This window comes from Lepisosteus platostomus, chromosome 17 (genome assembly GCF_059453375.1).
Source record: "Lepisosteus platostomus isolate fLepPlt1 chromosome 17, fLepPlt1.hap1, whole genome shotgun sequence".
In the NCBI taxonomy this organism is placed as follows: Eukaryota; Metazoa; Chordata; class Actinopteri; order Semionotiformes; family Lepisosteidae; genus Lepisosteus; species Lepisosteus platostomus.
In genome coordinates this window covers 10,643,077-10,666,582 of record NC_142627.1, presented here as the reverse complement: position 1 = coordinate 10,666,582, position 23,506 = coordinate 10,643,077, and the positions used below count along the sequence as shown (strand labels likewise).

The following is a 23,506-nucleotide window of genomic DNA, read 5'->3' as shown; positions in this document are numbered from 1 at the left end:
CTTAAAGAGAAGACGAAAACACAGCTTGCTAAAAAGCAAAAAGTCACTCCTGGTCTATAAAATCTCTCCCCCTATATTCTATTTTTATCCTCCCCCCATCTTAACCTTTGAAGTAATAAATCTTTTTGAGATGAGGAAATATGGTTATAACAGTACAGAAGCCAATTAAAACACTGCAGATAATCTCTTATCCTCAATTCACCCCCCCCCCCAAGAGGACAGGGAAGCCCTGGAGTTCGATAAAAAGACTTCCAGCTTCTTCCAGCTGAACTGGAAAGGTCAGAGCTGCCCCAGGAACAACGGCTCGCCTCCGTTCAGCGAGGCAGGAGCCAGAATTCCGATTTTTACTCAAAACAAATCCAGTCTTACCTGGCTTCATCCCTGCCTCTGGTTTTGGGGCCGATTCACAGTTCATTTCTCGGACATCCTTCCGTAAAACAACATGGCTGCAAGAAACGCACAGAGCTAGCGATCAGCACTCAAACCCCACTGAAGACCTGCACCACAGCTTCCCTGTATGCGCAGTGAAGGCCAGCTTGACTTGCACACGAGATACCGAGATTGCGCTTCAACTGCCTCTGGGATTAAATCGTTAGGAGAAGTTTCAGAACAAAACTGGGTTTGAACACTCTTTTGCTCTTCCCAGTCGCTACTAAGAAAACAAATTGGGCTTGTAAGTATTTTGCAAGTATTTTGTGCACGTCAAACTCCACTTCCCACATTTTTTTAAAAAGTTTGGCCCAGAATTTGTTTTGTTTTTTTGCTCGTTTCTCTGCAGCACAGATACAAAATCTGTTGGATTAATTAATTCAAGTGATAGAGTGACAATTTCCACAGAGAAGATGTACAACAAATTAAGTAAGATACAGTAGCAGGATAAACAGACTAGCTGACAAGCATCTTTACTTACTGTAATAAAAAAATCATCATCACCTGGGAACTTTGAGCAACAGTACCGTGCATTGTGCACTAAATGCAGTGAAGTGCATAACATCATGCAGGTTTTCATTTCTAAAACCATTCCAAATATGTTCTAACCACACACATTAAGAATATCACAGTATATGTTATTCATATTGTAATGACACGTCTTAGTCAGCTCTGACTAAAATAGAGAGCTCTGTCAATTTAACTAATCCTCGGGACACTTGCAATGGAACACCTCCAGCTCTGCTATTTTAGCCATTTAATCATACCATGGATTAATCAATCTGAGCAATTAACTGCCGAAAACGTAGACAACTCAAAGAAACTGGAACTTTACGGACGATACAGCCACAAGGTTTAATCTGGAATTAAAGCTAAACTCATTAAACCCTCCTTGTATCACCAAATTATTTTTAGAGCTACAGAACAGATTAACACAAATTTCAATCCGTGACAGCGGTGGGGGAGGACTCCTGCCTACAGGCCAGCGAGGAGCCATTCTGGCTCCAGAGGGGCAGCTCATTACAGAACACACGGACTGTGACACTGCACTTCAGGGGAAGAACACCGCCAGGAGAACATCTCCACGGGGGTGGAGGGTTGATTTATTTTGCAACACCTGCGGGATTCCCCTCCCAGCGCCCCCCATTCAGAATGTGCGGGGAGGGAAACTGCACTTCCTGTGGCACCAGGAATTTTAATCCTCACGACATCCCAGGTGGACCTGTACTGCTAATTAAGTGCCCCCCCACGTGGACAATTAAAGGCACCGCGGCTTCAACGTTTCACAAGGTCCCTTCTCTCGGCCGTCCCCTCTCCAGCCAAGCGGAGGTACAAACACAGGCCCAGCGTGGAGCTGGACTTCAGACACACCTCTCTGTGTTCTAGACTGTTGTCATGTTAACAAGAAAGTCACTGTGGCCCACCCCCCGTTCAGCCAGCATAGGAGACTGATGAACGGAGAATACGAGTCCCCCCCTCCCCCCGCAAGTCTCGGCCGGCAAGAAGGTGGGAAAAAAAAACTGCTATTTAACCTGCCTCCTGTCATGGAGGAAGGGCCTGGGAAAACCAAGAGGTGGTGCTACGTTAATCGCAGGCATGAGAACACGCCAGGATACGTGGCTCAAGCTGTGGAAAGAGCTCAATAAGCACTGCAAGCAGGAGCAGGGGTCCTGTGCCCGGTCGCGTAGGCTGGTGTTGTTCGGTCTTGTTTGAGCTCCTCGGGTCAGGGTGCAACACGTAAGGCTTCTTTGAATACGCCCGTCTTCTCCGCTGCGACACCGACCACAGTGGGGCGCGACAAAACAAGCCCTTGCTGTTCTTTTCAAGACACCGCAGTAGGCAAAACGGTGGCGTGCATCACTGCTGTAACCTGACCTATGACCAGGGACATGAATCTTTGGTATTCATCGCCTCACCAGCTGAACTGAGAAGCACAGCAACCTTTCTAAAACTCATTTCGGATGTTTTACTGGCATAGCGGTTCAACCGCTTCCATTTTTTTTTCTCCCTCGACAGTCATCCCATTTCTCACAGTCTTTCCCGATTCTGAAATTTCCCAGCTCTGCCCAACGTAACACATTACGTAAAGCCCTGCCAGCGCACTACTGGGGCACGTAAAAGAAAAAACAAACTCACAATTTGCCGTCCTTGAAGGACCGAACAAGAATGGTGTCCTTTTTCATCACCACCTCGTCATTGCAGTCCGGGGAGATGACCTTTTTCCAAAAAAACAAAACACAAGAAAGAAAAACAAGACATGATCAGTTAAAAAAAAAACTTTTTGGAGGGTGAGAAAGAAAGCTTTTCCAGAATGCGAATGAAGGAGCTAGTGAGTTCCCATATCCCTCATAACACAGAAACAACACATCAACAACACCGCAAAACAAACAGGAGAGCAAGACTGAGGCACTACATAGACATGGCTCCCTTTATTTGGTCAGATTAGCAAACATGGCATAAAAATGACACTGGAATCCATTTAATCAACATGTGCTTTAAAAGTAATACCCACATCTGGGTCACCACACAGCACTTTAGAATAACAGGAATCCCTAAGGACTGTGTAATAGGTGCAAAATATCTTGAGAAGCTTGATTCTTTTGAAAAAAGAAAAATCCATATGGGGATTTATCCTGGTAGTGCACATATATTAACTCCAAACCCATGTTACTGTCAGACAAAACAAAGCACTGTTGTAATCTTAGCTTCATTACTGATCTCTGTTCCGCTTCTTCATTCTTTATCCTGCCCTACCAAGCACGGGTAGAACAAGCCCAAGTCCTTGAGAACGCAGCAGCAGAAAGCTTACGAGCAGTATAAAGAGGGGGAAATGCCCTAACGCTTTGGAACTTCCCGGACTTTAACTGGCAAGACAAGGAAATACAGGCTTGCCTGATTCTATGCGGACTGCAGCCCTCCCCAGCTCTGCAGAAGACCTGTGGTCAGAGCTCACTGCAGACCTCCTTTCTAACACAAACTCTACTGTAAAAAGACACAAATACTGCTCCAGCCAGACGACAAACGTAACAGATTAGGGCTCAGCAAAATGACCATAAAGACAGACCAGCGCCGGGTACCAGGAGGCCTTCTTCTTCTCCGCTGCGGCGCACTCCACACAAACCACTTTCCCCAGGAGCTCATCGCCGACGCGGCCGTCTCCCTCCTCTTCCTCACTGGAAGATGAGGTCTCCTCCTCCTCCGGGCTGCAACACAAAGTCACTTGTAAGGGGAAAAAAAAGAAGTTGTGTGCCATGAACCATAATATCTACTTGCAGGGCAACATTTGATTTACCAATGCCTCCATTCAATTCCTGGGATAAGTATTAGTCCTCAGTGGCTATTCCTCTCTCCCGTGATGCTATGTTGCCTAAACAAAAACATCCCCATGTTCTCCTACATTTACGTACCCTTGAAAACAGCTGACTGTGAATTCTCTTCTCTACACTTGAGGATAAAGGATGAGAGAGGCACAGGGACTCAGCACTGCAATTCCTAAGGCCTCTTATCTTTGTCTTCACCCATTGCAATCCATTAGACACATCCCCGGCTCTCATTTTTCATTAAACGAGAGGATAATGCCGAATTGGAAACTCCTCTGGGCATGACCACACTGATTTCATTTTTATTTGATACAGAACACGACTTGCAGCCCTTTTCAATTAAAACGAGGCTGAGCTCTCTTGCACGCTGGCAGAGCACGCACTGTTCAGCACAGTATCACGAAGTGACGAGCTGTGCCGTTTCAGCTCCTCTCCCTATAGATCCATTTGTGTTTCACCCTGCTTTACACACACATTAAGACCGCAAAAGAACAAAACAAAGCCTCCAACACTCCCTAAATTAACTTGCCTGAACAAAGCTACTGCAAACAATGATTAAACAATTTCCCACAAACTCCTCTACGGGTGATAAAAAGACTGCTGTGATGAAACAAGACAAATTTCCCTTTCCCATTGCCAGGGTTACGTACAAAAAGCATTCTCAGCCAGGTTCATTTTCACTACGGATTCAAAAAAACAAACATCTGGCTCCTTTTTTGACATCTGAAGATAAAATGTCAAAATCTGGGACAGAAACGCGGCCAATATCAAATCCTCTGCAAGCAGCGACTTTAAAGATCCATCTCCTGGCAGGAAAAAAGAAAAGGAAATATCCCTAAAATATTACGCATATGCAATATACACTCCATCTACATGTCTTCGATCTTCATCAACTGAGCATGATTAAGTTTGAAATACCAACACAAAGCCGCTTTAATTTGCAACAGGTGCGCTACAGTGATTGAATAAGATATTTCTCCTGTTTCCTGCAGACTTATCAGTGAAAATCATTTTTTGCTTTTTTAAATAATTAAAATTGCCCATTTTGTCACTTATACCCACTTGACTGTATAGAAAATTGTGTGCAACATCTCAAACCCCCTATACACAAAGGGGGGGTGGGGTGTGTGGTCTCCTCTGACCCACCCACTTCCAAGCCACTCCCCACTTATGATGTCACTGACAACACAGCCCTGCTCTGGCAAACACCTGGCAGTGTTTCACAGAGAGGCCTGGGGTGCAGACTATTCTCTGCACCCCTCAGCTGTGACACAGCGTTCCCAGCATGACGCAGACTCGAGCCGAGATCACAGAGCTCAACCTGTGCTTGGTCAAGATCCTTGACTGGTGAAGGCACCCAGGAGGCCTCCATTTTATTATTTTAATCATAAAGTACAGCTGTTTACCGAGAGCTGCCTGAGTGTTATGCTGAGCAATAGCAGTTGATGTTAGAAGACAAACACTGATTTTAACATGAAGGTTGTGTGACAGATTTATGCTTTCAGAGAGCAGCTAGTTTTTCACTCTACCGCTGAAAGTATGCGCCAAATAGTCATGACTAATCAACACTAAAAAAGCCTATATGGTAATATCTGCTTCCTCCGAGACTCAGGAAATCCAGCACTGAATCTGTGTATTCAAGCCCTGAGGCCTTCACAGTTCACGACCCAAGAGATCTACACTCCCAATTCCTGGAGCACAGAATCCCGTTTTTAACGCTGCATGAGCTCAGAATGGCCTAACTGAATAAAATATCAGTTTAATTGGCCTAATTACAACCAGTAACTAGCTTCCAGGCCTTACGCTGTAGATATTGCATTACCTATTAAGCCTGCAGGGCTGTATCCCCCTCCAGACTAGAAACATCACCGCCATCCAGCCATTTAGACACACAAGTTTTTCCCCAGCTTCGAACGCAAAAGTGCTCTTATTTGAGCAATCGTGTCAAGCGTGGACCACCAACAATGTGCTGGCCACTTTAAGCGGGATTGGGATTTAATTCATTCACTCGCTAAGGGAAAGCGGCAATGTTGGCCTCTGTGGTGTAAAAACTGGATAGAGGCTTTCGTTGATGTCACCACTGTGCCTCACAGTGTTGCATCTCTGTGGTTCTTCTTGGGGCTGCTGGAGCAGCAGACACCAGGCTAGCTTGACTGCTGCTTGTGATTTAACACAGCCTCCCAGGCTCATACAGCGAGCCATGTGACCGGACTGAGCCTGCACCCTCATTTGGGCACTGTAGTAGATTTATCACTGTCAGCATCCTCGCAATTCACGGAAGCAATAAAAAGAGAAATACAAGTCAAAAGAGGCCATTCTGAAGCTTTACAATGCCCTTATTAGAGCTAATCAAAAAATACGGCAAAACACGGATCGGGAGTCCACATCACAATTTAAGACACAGAAGATTCATGCCATGAGTTACAAAGCTTTCCAGACTTTCCAATTATTTTAATTTTCATTCAACGAGGCCATCGCTGGAAATCAATCATAAAATGGCACAACAAAACTTTTTGTTTTTTAAAAATAAAGAAACATCAAAGTGTGACACAGACCATGTTGGGGAAGTTGAAATGCCAGAATCTTTTGAAACTAGACTCCCCCTCTGTGAAAGGATTGCTTCCGTACAAAGGACGAAAGAATGACATTACTTTCCAAGAAAGTTTGCTCATGTTCTGAAAGGAGCTGGCATTGCGCCCTCTAATGATCCATGAAGTTACAGTGAGACTCTCAGTGAAAAACATGGAGCTCAGCAGGCAGTGGGAGAGGAGAGGGGTCAGCTAGTACTCACACATGGTTGGATCTTCTTCCCCGGTTGCTCTTCTTCCCGATGACTGGGGTTCCGAAGTGTTCAGGGTTGGTGAGGGGAAGCTGGTCCAGAGTCTGCAACACACACAGCCCACAACCTGCGTCACTCCCAAGAGACTGCAGAACAGCTTCCATCTCAAGAGAACTTGTACTCCTTACATCCAGGCACCTAATACTCTGAGCGGCCTCTCTCTGAAAGGCACCGCTGAGGTTTCGCGAGACTCTTCCAGGTCTGCTGCTTGGGTTAGAGTGAAGAGCATGCTACAGAGCTTTCACCCACAGACGGCAGCCGAACACAACTGGATCACTCAAAAGCAACACTCGCATTTTTAGACCAAGGCATCCAACGATAAACGAATTTACGTCACAAAAAAACAGCTTTGCTATAGTGTGCAAAGAAAAGGAAAAAGGTCCTGCTTCTGCATTTGTTACAAGGCCATGTTCAAAACTGCCTTTCCCATCCCACACAACTCCAATAACCGTGTTTAAGCACACGTGAGCTGTAAATGAAGAGACATGGCACCAGCTGTCTCTGAACATCTCAAATTAATGGAAGACTGGGGTAGCTTTCCTGAGTGCATGGATGCTGATATTGGAACGAAGATGGGGACAGCTGAATTGGCAATTTAATCTCACGGTTTTCTTAATCTTTACAGATGCTACAACAGCTTTCTTAATATGAACTTCAAGTAAAATATGAAAAGGTTTCAGAGGTAAAACTTTATTTTCAGATATTAACTTATATTTAAGTACTGTACACCAGCTGTTTCTGAAAGTTTCTTTGGGGGAGGGGAGGTAAACAAGGGGTGCTACCTCTGACATAAGAAACAGAAAAAGTGGCCCCTGGTCCTCTCTGCACAAATTTGGAGATAGTATTATTTTTTTCTGAAGACTATGAAACTCCACGTAAGCTGCCAAGTAAACAATGGATTAGTCATATACAGCATCTGGACAGTAAACTGTGACCTCTTTCTTTGTATTCATATTCCACTTCACATCCCTTTTATAAGCAACAAAACGTCATTGTACTGGATTCACTGCTAGACGCTTCCGCATGTACAGGCCAGAGCTTCAATAAGTTGGAATGCGGTTATTTTGGTCCACTGTGCTGCAGCCTGTGCCTGAGGGTGTCCCAACTTACTTCCATGCAAGCAGCTGTCTGAGACAACACACTTTACTTTCTAAAAATAACAGCAGTCCAACACAACAAGAGTTGAGTTTATTTACAGTTTATAGCTGGATAGCATGTGAAGATCCATTCTTTCACTCTTTTTCTAACTGCTTCATCCAAAACAGGATCGCAGGGGAGCCTCTCCTGGCAAACGCCAGGCTCAAGACAGGATACACCCCAAGCAGGACGCTGGTCAATCCGGGCGCACACAGAGATGCAAACACGCACACGCTCACACCAGGCTATGAGTACGGCTCTGTACTGTGGGACACCAGAGCACCCGAAGGGAACCCACACAAGCACATACAAACTCCACACAGACAGCAGCCCAGGAATTGAACCCGGAGCCCCAGTGCTGCGAGGCAGCAATGCTCAACTCGGCACCTCCAGGCCACCTGTGTGTGAATCTGAACAACAAAATTTCCCATCTGTGGGATCCGTTCAAACGGAAAAGGTACAATGAACTGAAGCTCTTGGCTCAGCCAAGAAGCTTCCTGATCAAAACAGAGCCCCGCAGAAGGCTGTGTCGCCTCTTCTCGAGCAGGCCTTGCGTTTCTAAAGAGCAGGCGGGGGAAGGCGAGGGTAAAAAAAAAAAAGAAGCGGGCAGCGGCTACTCACCTCGCTCTCTGCGAAGTGGCGCTCTCCTTTCAGGCAGAGCGAGGAGCGCCTAAGGGTCTTTTCATCACCGTCATCAAACACTGCGGGAAACACAGGCACAGTCAGAGTCCTGCACTCCAGGCCCCTCGTTTGCAAAATAGGGTTTTTGTTTTTACACACTGCCTTTGTCTTGCAATAAAAGAACGTTTTCTTGTATGTTATACCAAATCACTTAACCTTCAAAGTGGCTCAAAATCCCCCTTAAGGGTCACTTCCAATTTCTTCTCAACCTCACAAAACAGACAATTTATCCTGTTTACATATTTAAACTAAAGCAGAGTAGGAAGCTCATTTAATGAGCTAGTTGAGGTTTTCTTTTCTTACACGTTAAGCCATAAACCCACTGAAGCTTAATCTGTATTATTAGTGGGATGATCGCACTTACCAACAGTGTACCAGCTGGCATCTGTTAATTTGTTAATGATGGCTTCCTGGTATGTCCCATCTTGGGTTTTCACCTCCACAGTAGCCCCTACCTAAGGCACCATCATAACCAAAAATAAATTATATGACAAAAGAATTCCACTGAAAGCTACTTGCATTAATATGTGGCTTCCACGCCAAAGAATATCACAGCCTTCTTCCTTAAAAAAAAAAAGCAACTCAAAGTGACCAACTGACCTAAGAAGCAGAAAACTAGACAACTATTTTACTTTACTACAGCTTTTTTTTCCCCGAGACCATGGAAGCTAAGCAAGGCTAGGCTTGGTCAGTACTGGGAAGAGAAACTTCCAACGAAAGCCAGGCTGCGGTTGTAAGTGGTGCTGGTGGACCTGTAGGTGGCGCTCTTTGCCCTAGACCAGACTCTGACCCAACACAGTGAAAGGAGACACTGGAAATGAAGCTGTCATTCAGATGAGATTATGAACCAATATCCTAACGACTTGGCCATTAAAGATCCCATGGCACAGAGGAGGGATGTTAATCTCAGTGGCCTGGCTAAATTTAACTGCTGTTATAAAATCTGGTCTTCATCCATTTCCCTCTCAATTTAATTGATCAAGAAATTGCTCACTTCACCTCTTCTGCTCATAGTGGGACATTAAGCTCAGAATGGCAGCTGGCGGGATATCACACTTCATGGTGCACAAAACAGTTCCCATCCCATGAGTTAAGCACTTTAGGGATAAAAGCCGCTATATAAATGTAAACCATGAATAAATCATAATTTTAACAGAATCAGTGGGCTCCATGGTCAGCCAGTCACTTTGATTGTCCCTATGTGAATATCAGAGGGAGGCATAACATGGAACCAAACCAGCCAGGCACTAACTAACTGGGTCAAAGCCCATGCTCCCTGATTTAGCAGCTATGACACACACCTGGTCATGTCAGCCACAGTAGCAAGCAGTGCTGTGAGCGAACATTTCAATTCAACAGAGTCCAGTACCGAAAGCATAAGACAAAGCCAACAGGCCAGAACAGCACCAGAGCAGTCAAACATAAATGGAAAAAGGTAAGCACAAATCAACTCGATCTCCCTGCAGTTTTGTTTTTAATCAAAGGCCACGAGCGGAGAAAAAGGCCTCCTCACCTTTAAAGGCCCTCTGATGTGTTCGTCCTGCACTTCTGCTGTTGACGCCTCTTGTTTAAAGGTCACCTGGGAACACAGGAATTCAGGCGAATCAGTAACCAGAGCAAATATCCTCCAAAAGGCCAGAATTCATTGATTACCCACATCACAAGGCAGGGCCTTCAGAAGAGGCTGCTTGAAAAGAGAAGGGAGAAAAAGCTCAAATCAGAACAAATGAATTTGATTGCTCAAATTAAGTTCGTGGTTTGTGCTAGGACCTGTCTTCTCTGCACACTTTCTCTTGCCATCTGCTGCCCTGGAGGCTAGAGTACTTCACTAGCTTTAACCACTGCGCATTCAGAATAGAGAGGAAGAAATGAAGACTAATGACCTGCGTTCGTGATGAAAGGAAAAGCTGAAATTTGAATGCAGGTAATATGACTGCCCCTTCAATGTGGTAGATCATTGAAATGCAATTCCCATCATTACACTACATCTCACTGCTTTCATAATCTGCCTTCGTTCGACGCACTTATGAGCTCTTCAAGTGAAGGATAATGTGCATGAATGATAACATCAATTCAATCCAGCACAGAGCTGCTAAGATAAGATATCAAGCACACCACTGACTGCAATGTTGTGCATGTACTTGGAAAAGAATCAACAGGTTTAATAATAAAAGCGCTAGCTACCAACAATCTTAAGGAGTATGCAATCAATACATAAACACCTTCATTTTAAGATCAGAAAGAACAGGGAATAAATCAACACACCTAATAATGAGGACACAAGTGAAGATTTATAACATTAAGAGGAATTTCTACTTCCAGAACATTAACTGTCAACGTCTAAAGCACTGCAGTCCTGGACGTGGGGGGGCTGGTGTATTTACAGATCCTCAGCCCAGCTGGGCTCTTCATCAGCTCAACAGGATGAGCGTCCCCAGTTTAACAGCTCCTCCCAGCTCTCCATGCATGGGTGCTTTACGGAGACATGGAACACCTCTGGACCAGGAAGGTCCCTCCAGACCCTCCAGGACCAGGAACAGGGACCCTTCTTTTAAAACTTTTACATCTTGCTAGGGAGGGACCTTTGCCGTGACAAATTGGTCTCTTTTCTTATTTCCTCTCCAGCTGATGCTCTATTTCCAAAGTGGGAAAATGAAAGGCATCCGAAATGGCTCCAATCTCTGAAATCAATACAGAAGCGAAACTGCTCTGAAACCTAAACGTTTGCTACCAACCCGCCAGGTTGTCAATTTCATCAGACGTTAAGGTCAGCCGGGCGGGCAATGCAGCGTGGTACAAGTCACGCAGCAGGAATGTGGATTAACGTCCCAGACATCTTGCTCTCCAACCACCCCTCTCGGATGGAAAGGGCTGCACTGTGAGGCAGAGGAAGAAAGATACAATACTGCCTCCGCACAAAGCTTTTGTTGTTGTTTTTTGTGCATGAGAAAATCCTTAATAAAAGGTTGAGTTTCACCCTATAAGATGTGGGCAGAGCATGCTGTAGTGCTCTTCCCAAGACGCTCTTCAGCATGAAACTCTCTCTCCTCCCACGAGGAGCATCAGACCTTGCTGCTGGAGATCGCAGCGGCCGATCCACGTGGGGAAACCTCCCGCTGCTTGTCCCTTTTGTCACTGTGGTCAGTACACAGGGCACACTGCAGTGTGAGGGGAAGCACACCATGTTGCTTTTGTGAGCTGGGAGAGGTACAGCACATTCTCCAGCAAGCTGCGGGGTCACAGCTCTCGACTGATCTCTCCCTGACATTGCTGAAGAGAACAGATTCTGAATGAAAAACACTAAATATATCAGTCGTCACAGTAAAGACCCTTTGAAGCGGAGTGTACTGATTCATCATTATGAACTAAATGAGATAATGCGCAAAGGAACCATTGAGGTTTTTACTGCAGAGGCTACCTGCTGTGTTTTTCTATCTACTCAGCTAAACACACCCCTCTGTGTGGCAATTAGGATGATCTGCACAGAGGCACAACTACAATATTTACAAGGCTGGTAAAATATTTGTAGCATCTCAGGGAACAAAACACCGTGAAAATTGATAAGATCATTCAAGCAAACATTTACAGAGTTGCATTCCAACCTCAATACACATCCTAATACAGGAAACAGAATACTGAGCTCTTCTGGAAGCAGAGGATATTAAGCCTTATTGAAAACCAACCGCATGTCAGCTTCAAGCCACCTTACACAATCACTGAGGTTTCTAACAATCTCCTACAATGGGGAGGGGGGAAAACGTTCATCAGAAGCCGTGCGAAACACAAAGATAAATTCTGATAAAATACCTGTCTGTACTGCTATACTCCAGCAATAGGAGAAAATTTACCAGTTAATGAGTCTATCAGATCTTACATTATGGGGAAAAAAAATGTCAAATGGAAATGCGTCTGCAAAGCTGCAAATTCATTACAAGCTGTTAAGTAGATAAAGAACCTAAGGCTGTGAACCACACATTAGTAAAAGCATATCTAATGTCATTTTAGGACGGATAGAATGGTGTGTGAATTAAAGACTGTCCTCTGATAAATACAACACGCTCCCTTTAGCGGTAAGCTCATCTGCTGGGAATCCTCCTGAACACAAACCACAAGAAAAGACACCACTCGGGTCATCGGCACAGGGCTGCTGCTGCGCTGGCACACGTACAGTAGGTCTCGCTGATCTGTGGCAGGCCACCGGGAACACAGATGAACGGCCAGGGAGGGTTAGAAAGCAACACTACCTGACAGCAGACCAGCAGTTTACCTGTCTGGAGATGGAATGGAATGGGAAGACCTACATTTCTTCCACCAGATCCATTTTCAAAACCGCTTCTCCAAATTTAGGGTCAAGCAACAGGCTCAGTAGCATCCCCCCCCTGGACGGGACGCCAGTCCACTGCACTGACACAAATGTGCCCTCCAATTTACATTTCCTGTTTCTGGCAATTCAAGTTTCTGCAAAAACCTGTCCAGGTCCTTAAAACCAAACAAGTAACCACTCTTCTTGCAAACAAAGACTTGATGATGATGATGAAGTGCCTTTCCAAATCCTAGGATGCTGTACATAGTGATGGAGAAAGACTAACACGTACAGTACAAAGTAAAAGGTATTGGACAGAATGTACGCCAATCAGACACAGGCCGCAGTAAAAAGGTGAGTTGTGAGTTTACATTTTTGATGCCGACAGATATCACTTAAAAGTAAAAAAAAAAACTCATGTGGTGTTAATCTCAAGATCTGCTGTTTCAACTACAGTTCACATTTTTTCCCCAATGATGATCATTAGGTGTCATTAACAGTATGACTATCACTATATATATATATCAGCATTTCTAACAAATGTGACTAGTGACTATCACTTACAAGGCAAAGCATGCTTTTGAGGACGAATTCACCCTTTACTCTGCGCCCTATCTTTGCGAAGAAGAAATAAACTCTGTCTGGGCACAAATCTGGGTAAGTGGAGAGAGGAACAAAGGAACGAAGCATTACGGAACGCGAGGAAGAAGGTCACACAACCCGAGACGTCAGCAACGTCTCTCTGCCAGCTGGTCATCACTGCACACTGCTGCCAGTCCCCCCTCAGGAAAGCTCACAAAGCACCAGGGAAGCTGCAAGAACACAAGGAAGGCTGCAAACCAGAGGCCAGTCAGCTCATCAAACCCGTCTGGCTGCTTGGGGGACCTCATCCAGTCATTTCTTGAAAACAAATCAGCGTAGAGCATAATAAAACCATTTATAACCTGACCCCGTGTTCATCAGGCTTCACCTAAACTGTACCTTGATTTTACTGTGCCATTACCATGGCATATTGACTTCTTATGAGCAAAAAAGAAGAAAGTCAATTAATCTAGGAGAAGACGAATCTTTTTGGAATGGAGTAAGAACTAAACATTAAACTCAAAGGTCAAACTGGAAAAGCTATAGCAAAGCTTTCCGGTTCTAACAGCACTAGTTGAGAATAAACAATGACTTAAAATCCAAAATGCACAGATACGAGCTTGAGCTGTGATACAGTATATTCATTTCTGAGGGACTTCTGGACAGTCCATTAAATCCCACTACTTAATTACTATAATCCTCTATTTACACCATATGTATTTGGAGAAAGTCCACTGCACCATAACTACAGCAAAATTCATTTAAGAAAAATAATTAACTTTAGTGCATAAGCTCACCCTATAAACTAAAGTTATGCTCAAAATGTAAATTCCCTATCATTTCTTTAAAACCGTTTAGCAACTGCTTAAAAACTGCCGCGTTGCGCACTGGAAATTATTAATGCTCGCCAATCTAATTACAATGCACTCAGAATTAGTGCGAATCATTTGCAGAACTGACAAACCAAAACCACTTTAACATCATGTAATCCTTTAATTACTCTTAACAGTTTCAAGAAATTTCAATATTGATAGCACGGACCCAGTGCTGCGAGTCTTCAGCCTTGCTACTTTCACAAAAAATGGAGAGGGACATTTATCTATTCCCTTGGTTAATCCACAAGAGATGTTGGCAGGCCTCCTGCTTGTCACTTACGCTCCCCCTGGATGAAGGCGAACAACTGCACAGCAGAGAAAGTGTCCAGAGGGAATTGCAGCCCTGCTCTATACAGGGGTTTGTGGAAATACCGGCCATCACGGGCATCAGAAAAGGGAAAATCCATCCTTTCTACCTCCTTACCCGGCCACAGAAATCCCCAGGGGGAGCCAGGCAGCTCTGGATTAGACAGAAGCACCCTGATGACAGCGCACCATGATTTCCCAGGCGTCCTTTAAAGCTTTTTTTTTTTTTGTTTGAGCCAGATAAACTGAACTGAACAAAAACTCCCTGATGCTCAGCTTTGGCACCATGACGGGGATGATCAAGAAGGCCTGCTTCCTTTTCGCTGTGGGGTCACCCTGGGTGAGCGAACCGCACCCAGGCAGCAGACGGAGCGGACAAGTCGGTGCGGCAGCCTGCGTTTTCCCAGCATGCACCTGGCCTCGCTCGAACCCTCGGCCTGGCTTACCTTCACCCTGACGAGCCGCTTGGCCGTTTTGATCTTGGCTTCGCAGAACGCCCCTCGGTACTTGGCGCTCACGTCCGTGCCAACCGTCAAGTAGGGAGGCTCCTCGAGGGTCTGCAGGGAACAATCAACATTTTATATAGCGCCTTTAAAGGTGGCTTCTCAAAGCGCTTTACAGAATGACAACAGCAATAACAGAAATTAACAATAAAAAAGACACAATAAACAATACAAAAGACACAAGAAACACAATGAGAATATGCAGAGGAGACAGCAGATGGTGGTACTAAATACAGTAGGAGCAGAGGGGTAAAGAATGGAACCAGATAAGTAAGATTCTTCTAAAGAAGAAGGTTTTGAGTCTGGATTTAGAGAAGGGGAGTCTCTGATATCCTTGGGGGGGAGAAGTGCGGTACCCGGGGAGACCAGGCCTGGCCAGGGGGCAAGCTCCTCACAGGCCACACACTGAAACACTCGCTCTCGACCAGCGCGCCGAGGCAGAGCCGGACCAGAAACAAATACCGGGACCAGACCCAGCAACGCTCTGCTCCATAAGCAGGTTTTGGAACTGCGACGGAAACTGCCACCATCCCCAAATAACACACGGTTGTCTTGCGCCGCCTTTCTTTTTTTTTCCTACTTCTACAGTCATGGAGCATTTCCTCCCCTTCTTTGTCACATTGGTCTGGGAAGGCAAATTGTTTGCTTTCACAAAAAGCTCTTTTAACTGGCATCCCAAACAGCTGATTCTTCTCTTATAGAGAAGGACTCTGGACAGCCTGGCTATGAACTCCACATCACCCCCTCCCCTTCCACCTTCACCCTGGCCCTGGAGTCTCCTCCGAGCAACGTCTGTGCTGCAAGTGCATCTTTGCATTAGAAAAAAAATCAAAACCCCGACCCAGCTACTTCAGGCCAGATACAACAGAAAGACCAGAAGACCTGTCCTGACAGCCGCATCACTGCCTGCTGCGATGACATTCTCCAGACACTGGAAGCAATGACTGCTAATCAAGATGAATCTGGAGAGGAAAGATAATGTTCTTTACAGTCAGCTCACAACATCTAAGTTGAAGTGTGATCTAGTACAGGTCATGAAAAATATATTTCATCATTACTTTGTAACAGCCCTGATGTGCACAAGGGACTCCTTCCGAGAAAAGTTCTAGACCAGAGTTTCCCCCAACCCCAGATCTAAGTGTCTAGGACCCAGCTGCCTCTTTAACTCAGCAGCTTAAGGCTGTGTAGAAGGTTGGAGCCGATACATTTCAGCGATTTAACCTTTCTCCGAGGCGCTGTGCTGATCTTGACTTAAGGACAGCCTGTCCTAGCTTGTTGATGGACAACAAGCATCAGAGAATCCCATGCATATGTTTACTGCTGCTGGGGCTAAGAGCAGCATTCACATAAGGTCAGCAGTGCACATGCAATGAGTGAAGCTGACAGGATACATTATGTATGAGTCTTTAAGGAACAGTACAATGTAGCAGCAAATGCAATGCAAAACTAAATCCCACGTTAAGGGCTGCAGTGAAATGAGATTTGCAGTTCTGGAAAATGTCGACAGGTAAAGGAGTCCCTTATGGACTTGAGCAGTGAGCTGCACAGATTTGGGGACATGCAAGAGGAGGTTCTGTCTCCCATTGTGTTGAGCCTGGACATCAGCAGAGTCAAGAAGGCTTGAATATGCACTTCTGAAGTTAAGAGCTGGACTTCACTCATGCTGAAAGTCCTCAAGATATTGTGCTGTAAAACCATTCAGTGTTTTACCTGCAGTCATTGTAAATTTCACAGGGAGCAAATGTAATTTACAGATCATCCAAGGCCCCACTATATAGCAATTCTGTTTTTGAGCTCCATCACATCTCCAAACATTAAATAATTAATTTTACTGCTCAACCGTTTGAAAGTACTGAGTCAACCCTTAAGTCTCAAGTCAAAATTAAAAAAAAAAAGATGTTCCTAAGTATGCAAAAGTATTTTCAGGTACAGCAGAATAAAACATCCACCACTCAAAAAGCTATGTTTACATTTTATCGTTTAGAAAATTTTGGTACCATAGGGATGGAAGAGAGGGAAAACAAACACAAGTTATTCAGAGCTTCTGTTGAGAACTTTCACTTCTGAAAGTCTGGATGCAGGGTCAGAATCTAAACCTATAAAGCATTTTATTGCTCTCACAACTGTTATTGGACTTCACACAGAAAACCTTCTTCTGAACACTGTCCTGTGCCAGATCGTATTTTACAGAGCTATATTTGGGCAAGGATGGCGAGAATGAACACCAGCACTTTCAGCCACGTTTTCTTGACAAGAGATTTAAAAAAAACCCTTGTGTAGCTGTGGTTAAACAGAAAAGAAACGATGGCTGGTCTGGATGGGGGGAATTCACAGACAACTCAAGGTGAAGCATTAAAAGTTATTTTCAGCCAGGGTGGAAGGGCACAGATTTGAAAACCCAATCCTGAGCCAAACTTCATTTCATTTTCAGCGCTGAACCCATCTCTCCTGGCAGGCATCCCGGCGAAGAAAATTCAGCTCCCCGAGACTTTCTGCAGCTTGCAGGTATTTGTTTCTTCCCCTCTTGCTGCTGTCCAGCGAAACCTCAGTGAATTCCCTTAGTTCTCAGATCAGCGGGTCCGCACCTGTGTAGGACCGGACTTCAGGAATGCGGCGCACACTACAGCACGGCACCCCCATACACGACAGCACAACTCGCCCCAAACCCTAAAAACCCCGTTCACATCCTCGCTTCTAGAGTCAAAACACGAATTGTGAAATGGGAGGTTCAAAGGGTCAGAGGTCCTGTCAGACCTCAGATTCTCTTAAATAAATTCCCTAAGTAAAAGTGGAGAAAAGGGTATTTTAGAAAATAAAAAACAGGCACCCAGCACCACCAGGAAAGCTGTATTTCAGCAGAACCACACTGTGGAACTTAAGTTCCTTATTGCTTTTTCTTGCTTAATTCCAAAATAATTGTGCGGCTTCAGCCTGCGTTTTCTCCCACTCGGCAGAGGAATTTCAGATTTTCTGAATGCAAATGCATCCCCACAGCTCGTGCAATCCCCGGCTCCACTGGATCCACTAGAAGACACCGCAGCCCGTCTCGGAGAGACCCGCAACCGGATCCAGCGCGTGTCCTTTGCTGGACTGCCAGGGATGTTCAGGAACGGCTGACGCAGAGGCTCCATGGCCCAGAGCTGAAGGGACAGCCCCCTCGCTGCCAAGGAAATCGATGAGCTGGAGCTTCTCTGAATGACGTTCATGGCTTCTGAGCTCCCATTCTTAGCCCTGCAGCTCTGTGGTAAATCGTGAGGCAGCCCAAGCCTGAGCTGTCCGCGGTGAAGGCCTGCTCTTGGCACCTCTGTAACTATGGCAGCAGAGCGTTTTCCTCTCCGATACAGCTCAGGCAGCTGGCAGCTCTTAAAGAGAACGGCTCTGTGCTGAAATGCTGGAACACTGTGGGACTCTGTACGCCAGAGACTGGAGTTACCAGCTCCACGCACTTTGCTCTCCAGTTAGCCAAAAGTGAATTACAGCACTTGTACCTCTGCCAGCGTCTTTCTAGCGGCAAGCCCTCGCTGACTAGACCAACGACGACTAGTCTAGGAACATTGGACTGGATCCCCGTTTATCAGCTTACGCAACAGCATTCCCACAATCCTACTCCAACTCCAGGCCTTTGCAAGGGATGCCACCATGTCTCTGCACAACTCAGGACTAACTGTGAAAATCAATGTTAGGTTGTGCTTTACTGAGGACGTTTGTTTTTTGCCCGAAGAACAAAGATTTCACTTGCAAAAAATATGCACACATTTTGAATACCGAAAACAGATAAAAAAAGCATGCAGAGTCTTAGTCTTGATCTTATCCTACCAATGCCCATTTCTCCCACAGATGTTCACTTGTAGGCAGAACCTTTACTGCTGGTTTATGGTTTGCCTTTGACAGCAAAGGCCAAAGACTGACAAAACCTGGATGATTTAAAACCTTTTGGCTCCAGCCACAGGTCATTAAGTCTCAGTGCAATAAGGAACTGAAGACACCCAGCCTTCAGTAAAAGGTCTTCAATTCTACCTCTACCCGAGGAAAAGTCAAAGCAGTAATATTATCTTCTAGATTGACAATATTAAATATCTGAAGCTAAGCAAGGCAGGGCCTTTTCAGTACTGGGGCAGGAAACCTCTAAGGAAAGCCAGGTAGCTTCTATATGTGTATTGGTGGCCCTGCAGGACACACTCCGCCCTCAACACCAGTTTCTAAACCCAATACCCCAGTGTGGCGACTGGGGACATTGTGGTGTGGGAGGTGCTGTCCATCGGTTCAGCGGCTGAACTGAGGGCCTGAGTAGTCATGAAAGATCCCATAGCCTCGTTATCGGGTGGGCGGCAGGGGTGTTAACCTCAGTGTCTTAGTTAAGTATCACTCTGGGCTTGTACAAGCAAGCCTGCCTTAAGGTCCGCCTCGCATCTCTCCTCCACCTGATCGGATGTTCAGTGGGCCCACTGACGGAGAATGCCTACCACGCATCACCCAGATACTACACCTCGGTGTTTGGGAGAAGCAGATGCACTCCTGAGAGAAGCACTTTGACATCAAAAGTGCTATAAAATGCAACAGCGCCTTATCATTACCATTAAAAGAGAAAGAACAGCCATCACAGAATACAAAACATTTGCTCCTTAATATTTGCAGGAAAGCAAAAAACACTTGGCCTTTTTCTTCACGGCATGCTTCATCACTAGAGCTTCCTGGAACAAAGACCTGTGAAGTTCTGCGACTGTGCCGTAAACTCAAACCTGCGAGCAGGCCACTGCACATGCTGTTAAGTCACTGCAAACAGAAAGCTGCCCTGCAGCTACCAAACACATCAAGCTGAGCCAACGAGCCCACTGACATGACAGATCTTCATTGATCATTCCACAACATAAAAATCAGGAAACAAATGACAGGCTGCAGAAACAGGCTTGTATCTTTTGAACGATAGGTCAGCCTTGCATAAGAAATGGCCACTGTGGTAGGACTGTACTTGTCTAGAAGACCGAGTTGTGCTCCTGTCAGAGGATGGAATACCCTTTTCTAGTACTGCAACAGTTCATTAACACTCAGTATAAAGAGAGGACAAAGTAAACTGAAAATTTAAGAAAAGGATGTACAGACGTGCATTGCTAACATCAAGCAAAAAAAAAACTGCGCATCTCATCAGTACAAGATAGTAGATTATTGTGCACTTAATATGATAACCACATGATAGCATATCATCATCCAGGTGGATGCTGCACATTGGTGGTGGTGGAGGGGATCCCCATTGCCTGTAAAGCGCTTTGAGTGGAGTGTCCAGAAAAGCGCTATATAAATGTAAGCAATTATTATTATGATTATTATTATTATTATTATAGCACAACTGTCATGCAATACCTACATTATCAGTAGTTGACTTTCATTTATATGCAGTGGAATCGATTGCAGTGTGGTCTTGTTTAAAGATAAGCATCCTCATGCACAGAGATTACGCTCAGGTTAGAAACTGTTAAAATTGTAACATTTCACTATGTGAGCAAACCCCAGTCAAAAGCAAGTCCGCACATTCTGAACACTAAACGAACACTAAACCCAACGTTCCAGCTCAGCTATCGCTAGCTTCTAGGTGTTATCGTTGGATAATGCAACAGACTGTTCATACATTTAATTGACCACTTTTATCTCCTCGTTACGTGAAAATGTACTTACGAAATACGCATTTGTTTTCCTTGATGGCAGCACAGCCCTTAGAAGATATGATCTACATTTGGAATTGACGTACACTACAGCTTCTGTTGTACTTTTGATGTTAATTTACCTTTCATGCTGACTAACCAAATACGATTAACTCAGCTCACTTTGTAATATTCAAATGAGTTTACAACTGCACTAAATTATATTACGGGTTTTCATTTTCACACATTTCAACAGCTTTAAATATGAGCTTTTATTAAGGCCTGAGCTTAAGAAAAAAAATAAATGAAGCATTACATCTGTATAATAACATAGGATAGATTCTCATGAAATGCCTGATGAATATGTACTGGAGTATTTTCACACATCCAATACTTAGCCTTCTGATTATTTCTAAGCAATTAAGTGTCCTTCTGAGTTAGTACAGATTCATGACCTTATGTGATTTCTTGAAATTCTCCAAAGTGACTCACAAATCTTGTCCTAAGTGAAGCCCGGTCACTGATTTTAGTACTCTAGCTGAAATCTCAAATCCTGTACCAACTTGTGCCTTTATTTATTGCAACTGCTTGTTTAGACTTTTGTTTTAGAAAAGTACCCTATTTCAAGAACAATATTGTTTTTAACAGTTTCAGCATGTACAATTGTAAGCAGTCTCCTCTTAACCTGCCAACCCTTGTGACTGAACAGCTTTTACTAATTGATCAATTAATAATAAACTGTTAATAACCCTGTTTCAAACTCTCCCACAGTAAGATTGAGGTGATGTTTCAGAAAACACACAATGAGTTCTGAAACCCAGAAACTGAAGACCAAATTCCACCCAATATATATACACAAGCTGCTACAGAGTCCATTTAAAAACACACCCACACAGAAAGTTGAAATCATTTATACATGGACTGCAAAGAAAACAACTTCTACCTTTGTGAGCGCCGTTTCCATTTTCAGTCTCATTACTGTATGTTTTATAGCAGTGAATTGACAAATGTTAAACTCTTTAAATCTTTTAAGAGCTTTAACATGTTTCTTCCAAACAATCTGCAATCTACATTATAATCTATGCGCGCCACACAAGAGCAAACGTCTTGTCTAATTAAGGATTCAGATATAATTCTAACAAGCTTAGGAGAGATTACTAAACTAAAACAAATGGCAATAACAAACACCCAAGTAAGAAACATTCTCAACAAAGTGTAAGTGTATTTGACTTTTAACCATGTATGAAACACTGCACACTGCTGTTCAAACCCACTATAAAAACCACGCCTGACAGATTTTGTCATTGCTTTAAATCAATGCCTATAGGACAAAGCAGCATGGAACTTTAATTTTCCCATCTTGAAGTATCATGCTAAAAAACACCCAAAAATCATCTCGATAAAAATATCTGAAATTTCTTGCTCGGAAAAGTGAAGTCCTGTGAAAAACAGGTGCACGCCAACTTGCTTGTTCGGAAAATCCAGAAGCACCGGTCCAGAAACGAACAACTGCTGGGTCTCGGTCCCGAACCTCTCATTTGTCAGCGCTGAAGCACCCCACTGTGACCGATCAGTTAAACTGCGTTATTTACGCTGTGGTTAGAATGTCCACAGGGACAGGAAGTACTGACCTGAAACTCATGTCAACATGCCCAGGGCATGAGTGCATGATGAACTATGTTAACAGATCCTGACTTCGTGGCAGGAAACTATAAGCGGTTTTTACACTTTTTGGTGTTATTATTAAACAGGCAAGATCCTGAAGTGTGAAAAAGTCACTTCATAGTCTACTGGGTGCAGGCCTGGGTGGCTGAAGAGGTCAGCTTCAAACTGAAAGCCAACTGGTAGGTTGATGGAAAAAGCCCCGTTGCTGCTGAACCGCTTTCTCTCGGTTCTCGTTTCTTGAGCCCTCCTACACGTTCCTCAAATTAAAAGAGCTTCGGCTCGAGCTACCCAGGAAGGAAAACGTTTTGGCGGCGTTGCAGTGCAGCTGAGCTGAAAACGGGAGCGAGCCCGACTGCAGGACACACTTCTATTCCTGCGCCCGCTCAGGCACGGGGAAGGGGCGGAGGCTGTGACTTACAGCCCCGATCGGGATGCTGTTCTCTGTTGCTCTGAGCAGACAGATACTCTGTCGTACCGTATTGCTCCGAGCAGACCGATACTCTGCTGTGACGCAGCTCATCGCTCCTCTAGGGTGTACCCCAGACAGAAAGAGAAAAATCTGAGCCTAGGAGCAATCTGCCGATCTAAGAGGGAAGCACATCACAGATCACCTGGCAGATGCCGTCTTATTATTACCCTGCTGCAAAAGATTACATCAGTAGAAAGACATCAATAAACCTATGTCATAAAACATGTAAATAATCATTTTTATAGTCCACAGTACACTTTAATTAGCAGCATTGTAATTAACACAAATGAGATACCCATATTATCCAAATGCAATGCTAGTATCTTAAGTAGAAATTATTCCCCAAAAATGTCCTAAATGACTCACCTGTACCAGTTTCAAATTTCCTCAAGGTATATAAAAGTTAGAATACCTGCTCTAAAACCAAAGGGCTTTTTAATAACCCCACAACACAAACACACCAAATATAGAAACCCGGTATTTCTACCGCATCAGAATAAAACCTTAGTCTCAGAGCTGCAGCGAGCTTTCAAAGAGCTTCTGAACTGAGGCAGAATTGTTCTACCTGAAAGCTGAACAGAAATTGGCAACAAGCTAAGGACAATGTCGAGTCTAAGGGAAGATAAACACACTTAAAACTTTTCAAAGGTTTTCACTCAAGGCCATGATTTCTTAAAAGACCCTAGACTTCTAAGCTCCACGAAACTGTCCTATGTAATAAATACCTTTTGCAATGCAGTTGGGGAAAAAAAAGTATTTAA

General features: G+C 44.4%; 1 protein-coding gene across 1 annotated transcript in view; it reads right to left on the bottom strand.

The window, feature by feature from the left end:
- The window catches only part of arid4b (AT-rich interaction domain 4B), a 52,041-nt gene that overhangs the window by 17,304 nt on the left and 11,231 nt on the right, over positions 1–23,506 (bottom strand). The window contains exons 3-10 of the mRNA XM_088610178.1: positions 14,919–15,029; positions 9,920–9,985; positions 8,771–8,861; positions 8,347–8,426; positions 6,541–6,632; positions 3,494–3,632; positions 2,566–2,645; positions 370–446 (exon numbers count right to left, since the gene is read on the bottom strand). Coding sequence (XP_088466304.1) covers positions 370–446; positions 2,566–2,645; positions 3,494–3,632; positions 6,541–6,632; positions 8,347–8,426; positions 8,771–8,861; positions 9,920–9,985; positions 14,919–15,029 — 736 coding nt within the window. The remainder of the gene's footprint in view (positions 1–369; positions 447–2,565; positions 2,646–3,493; positions 3,633–6,540; positions 6,633–8,346; positions 8,427–8,770; positions 8,862–9,919; positions 9,986–14,918; positions 15,030–23,506) is intronic.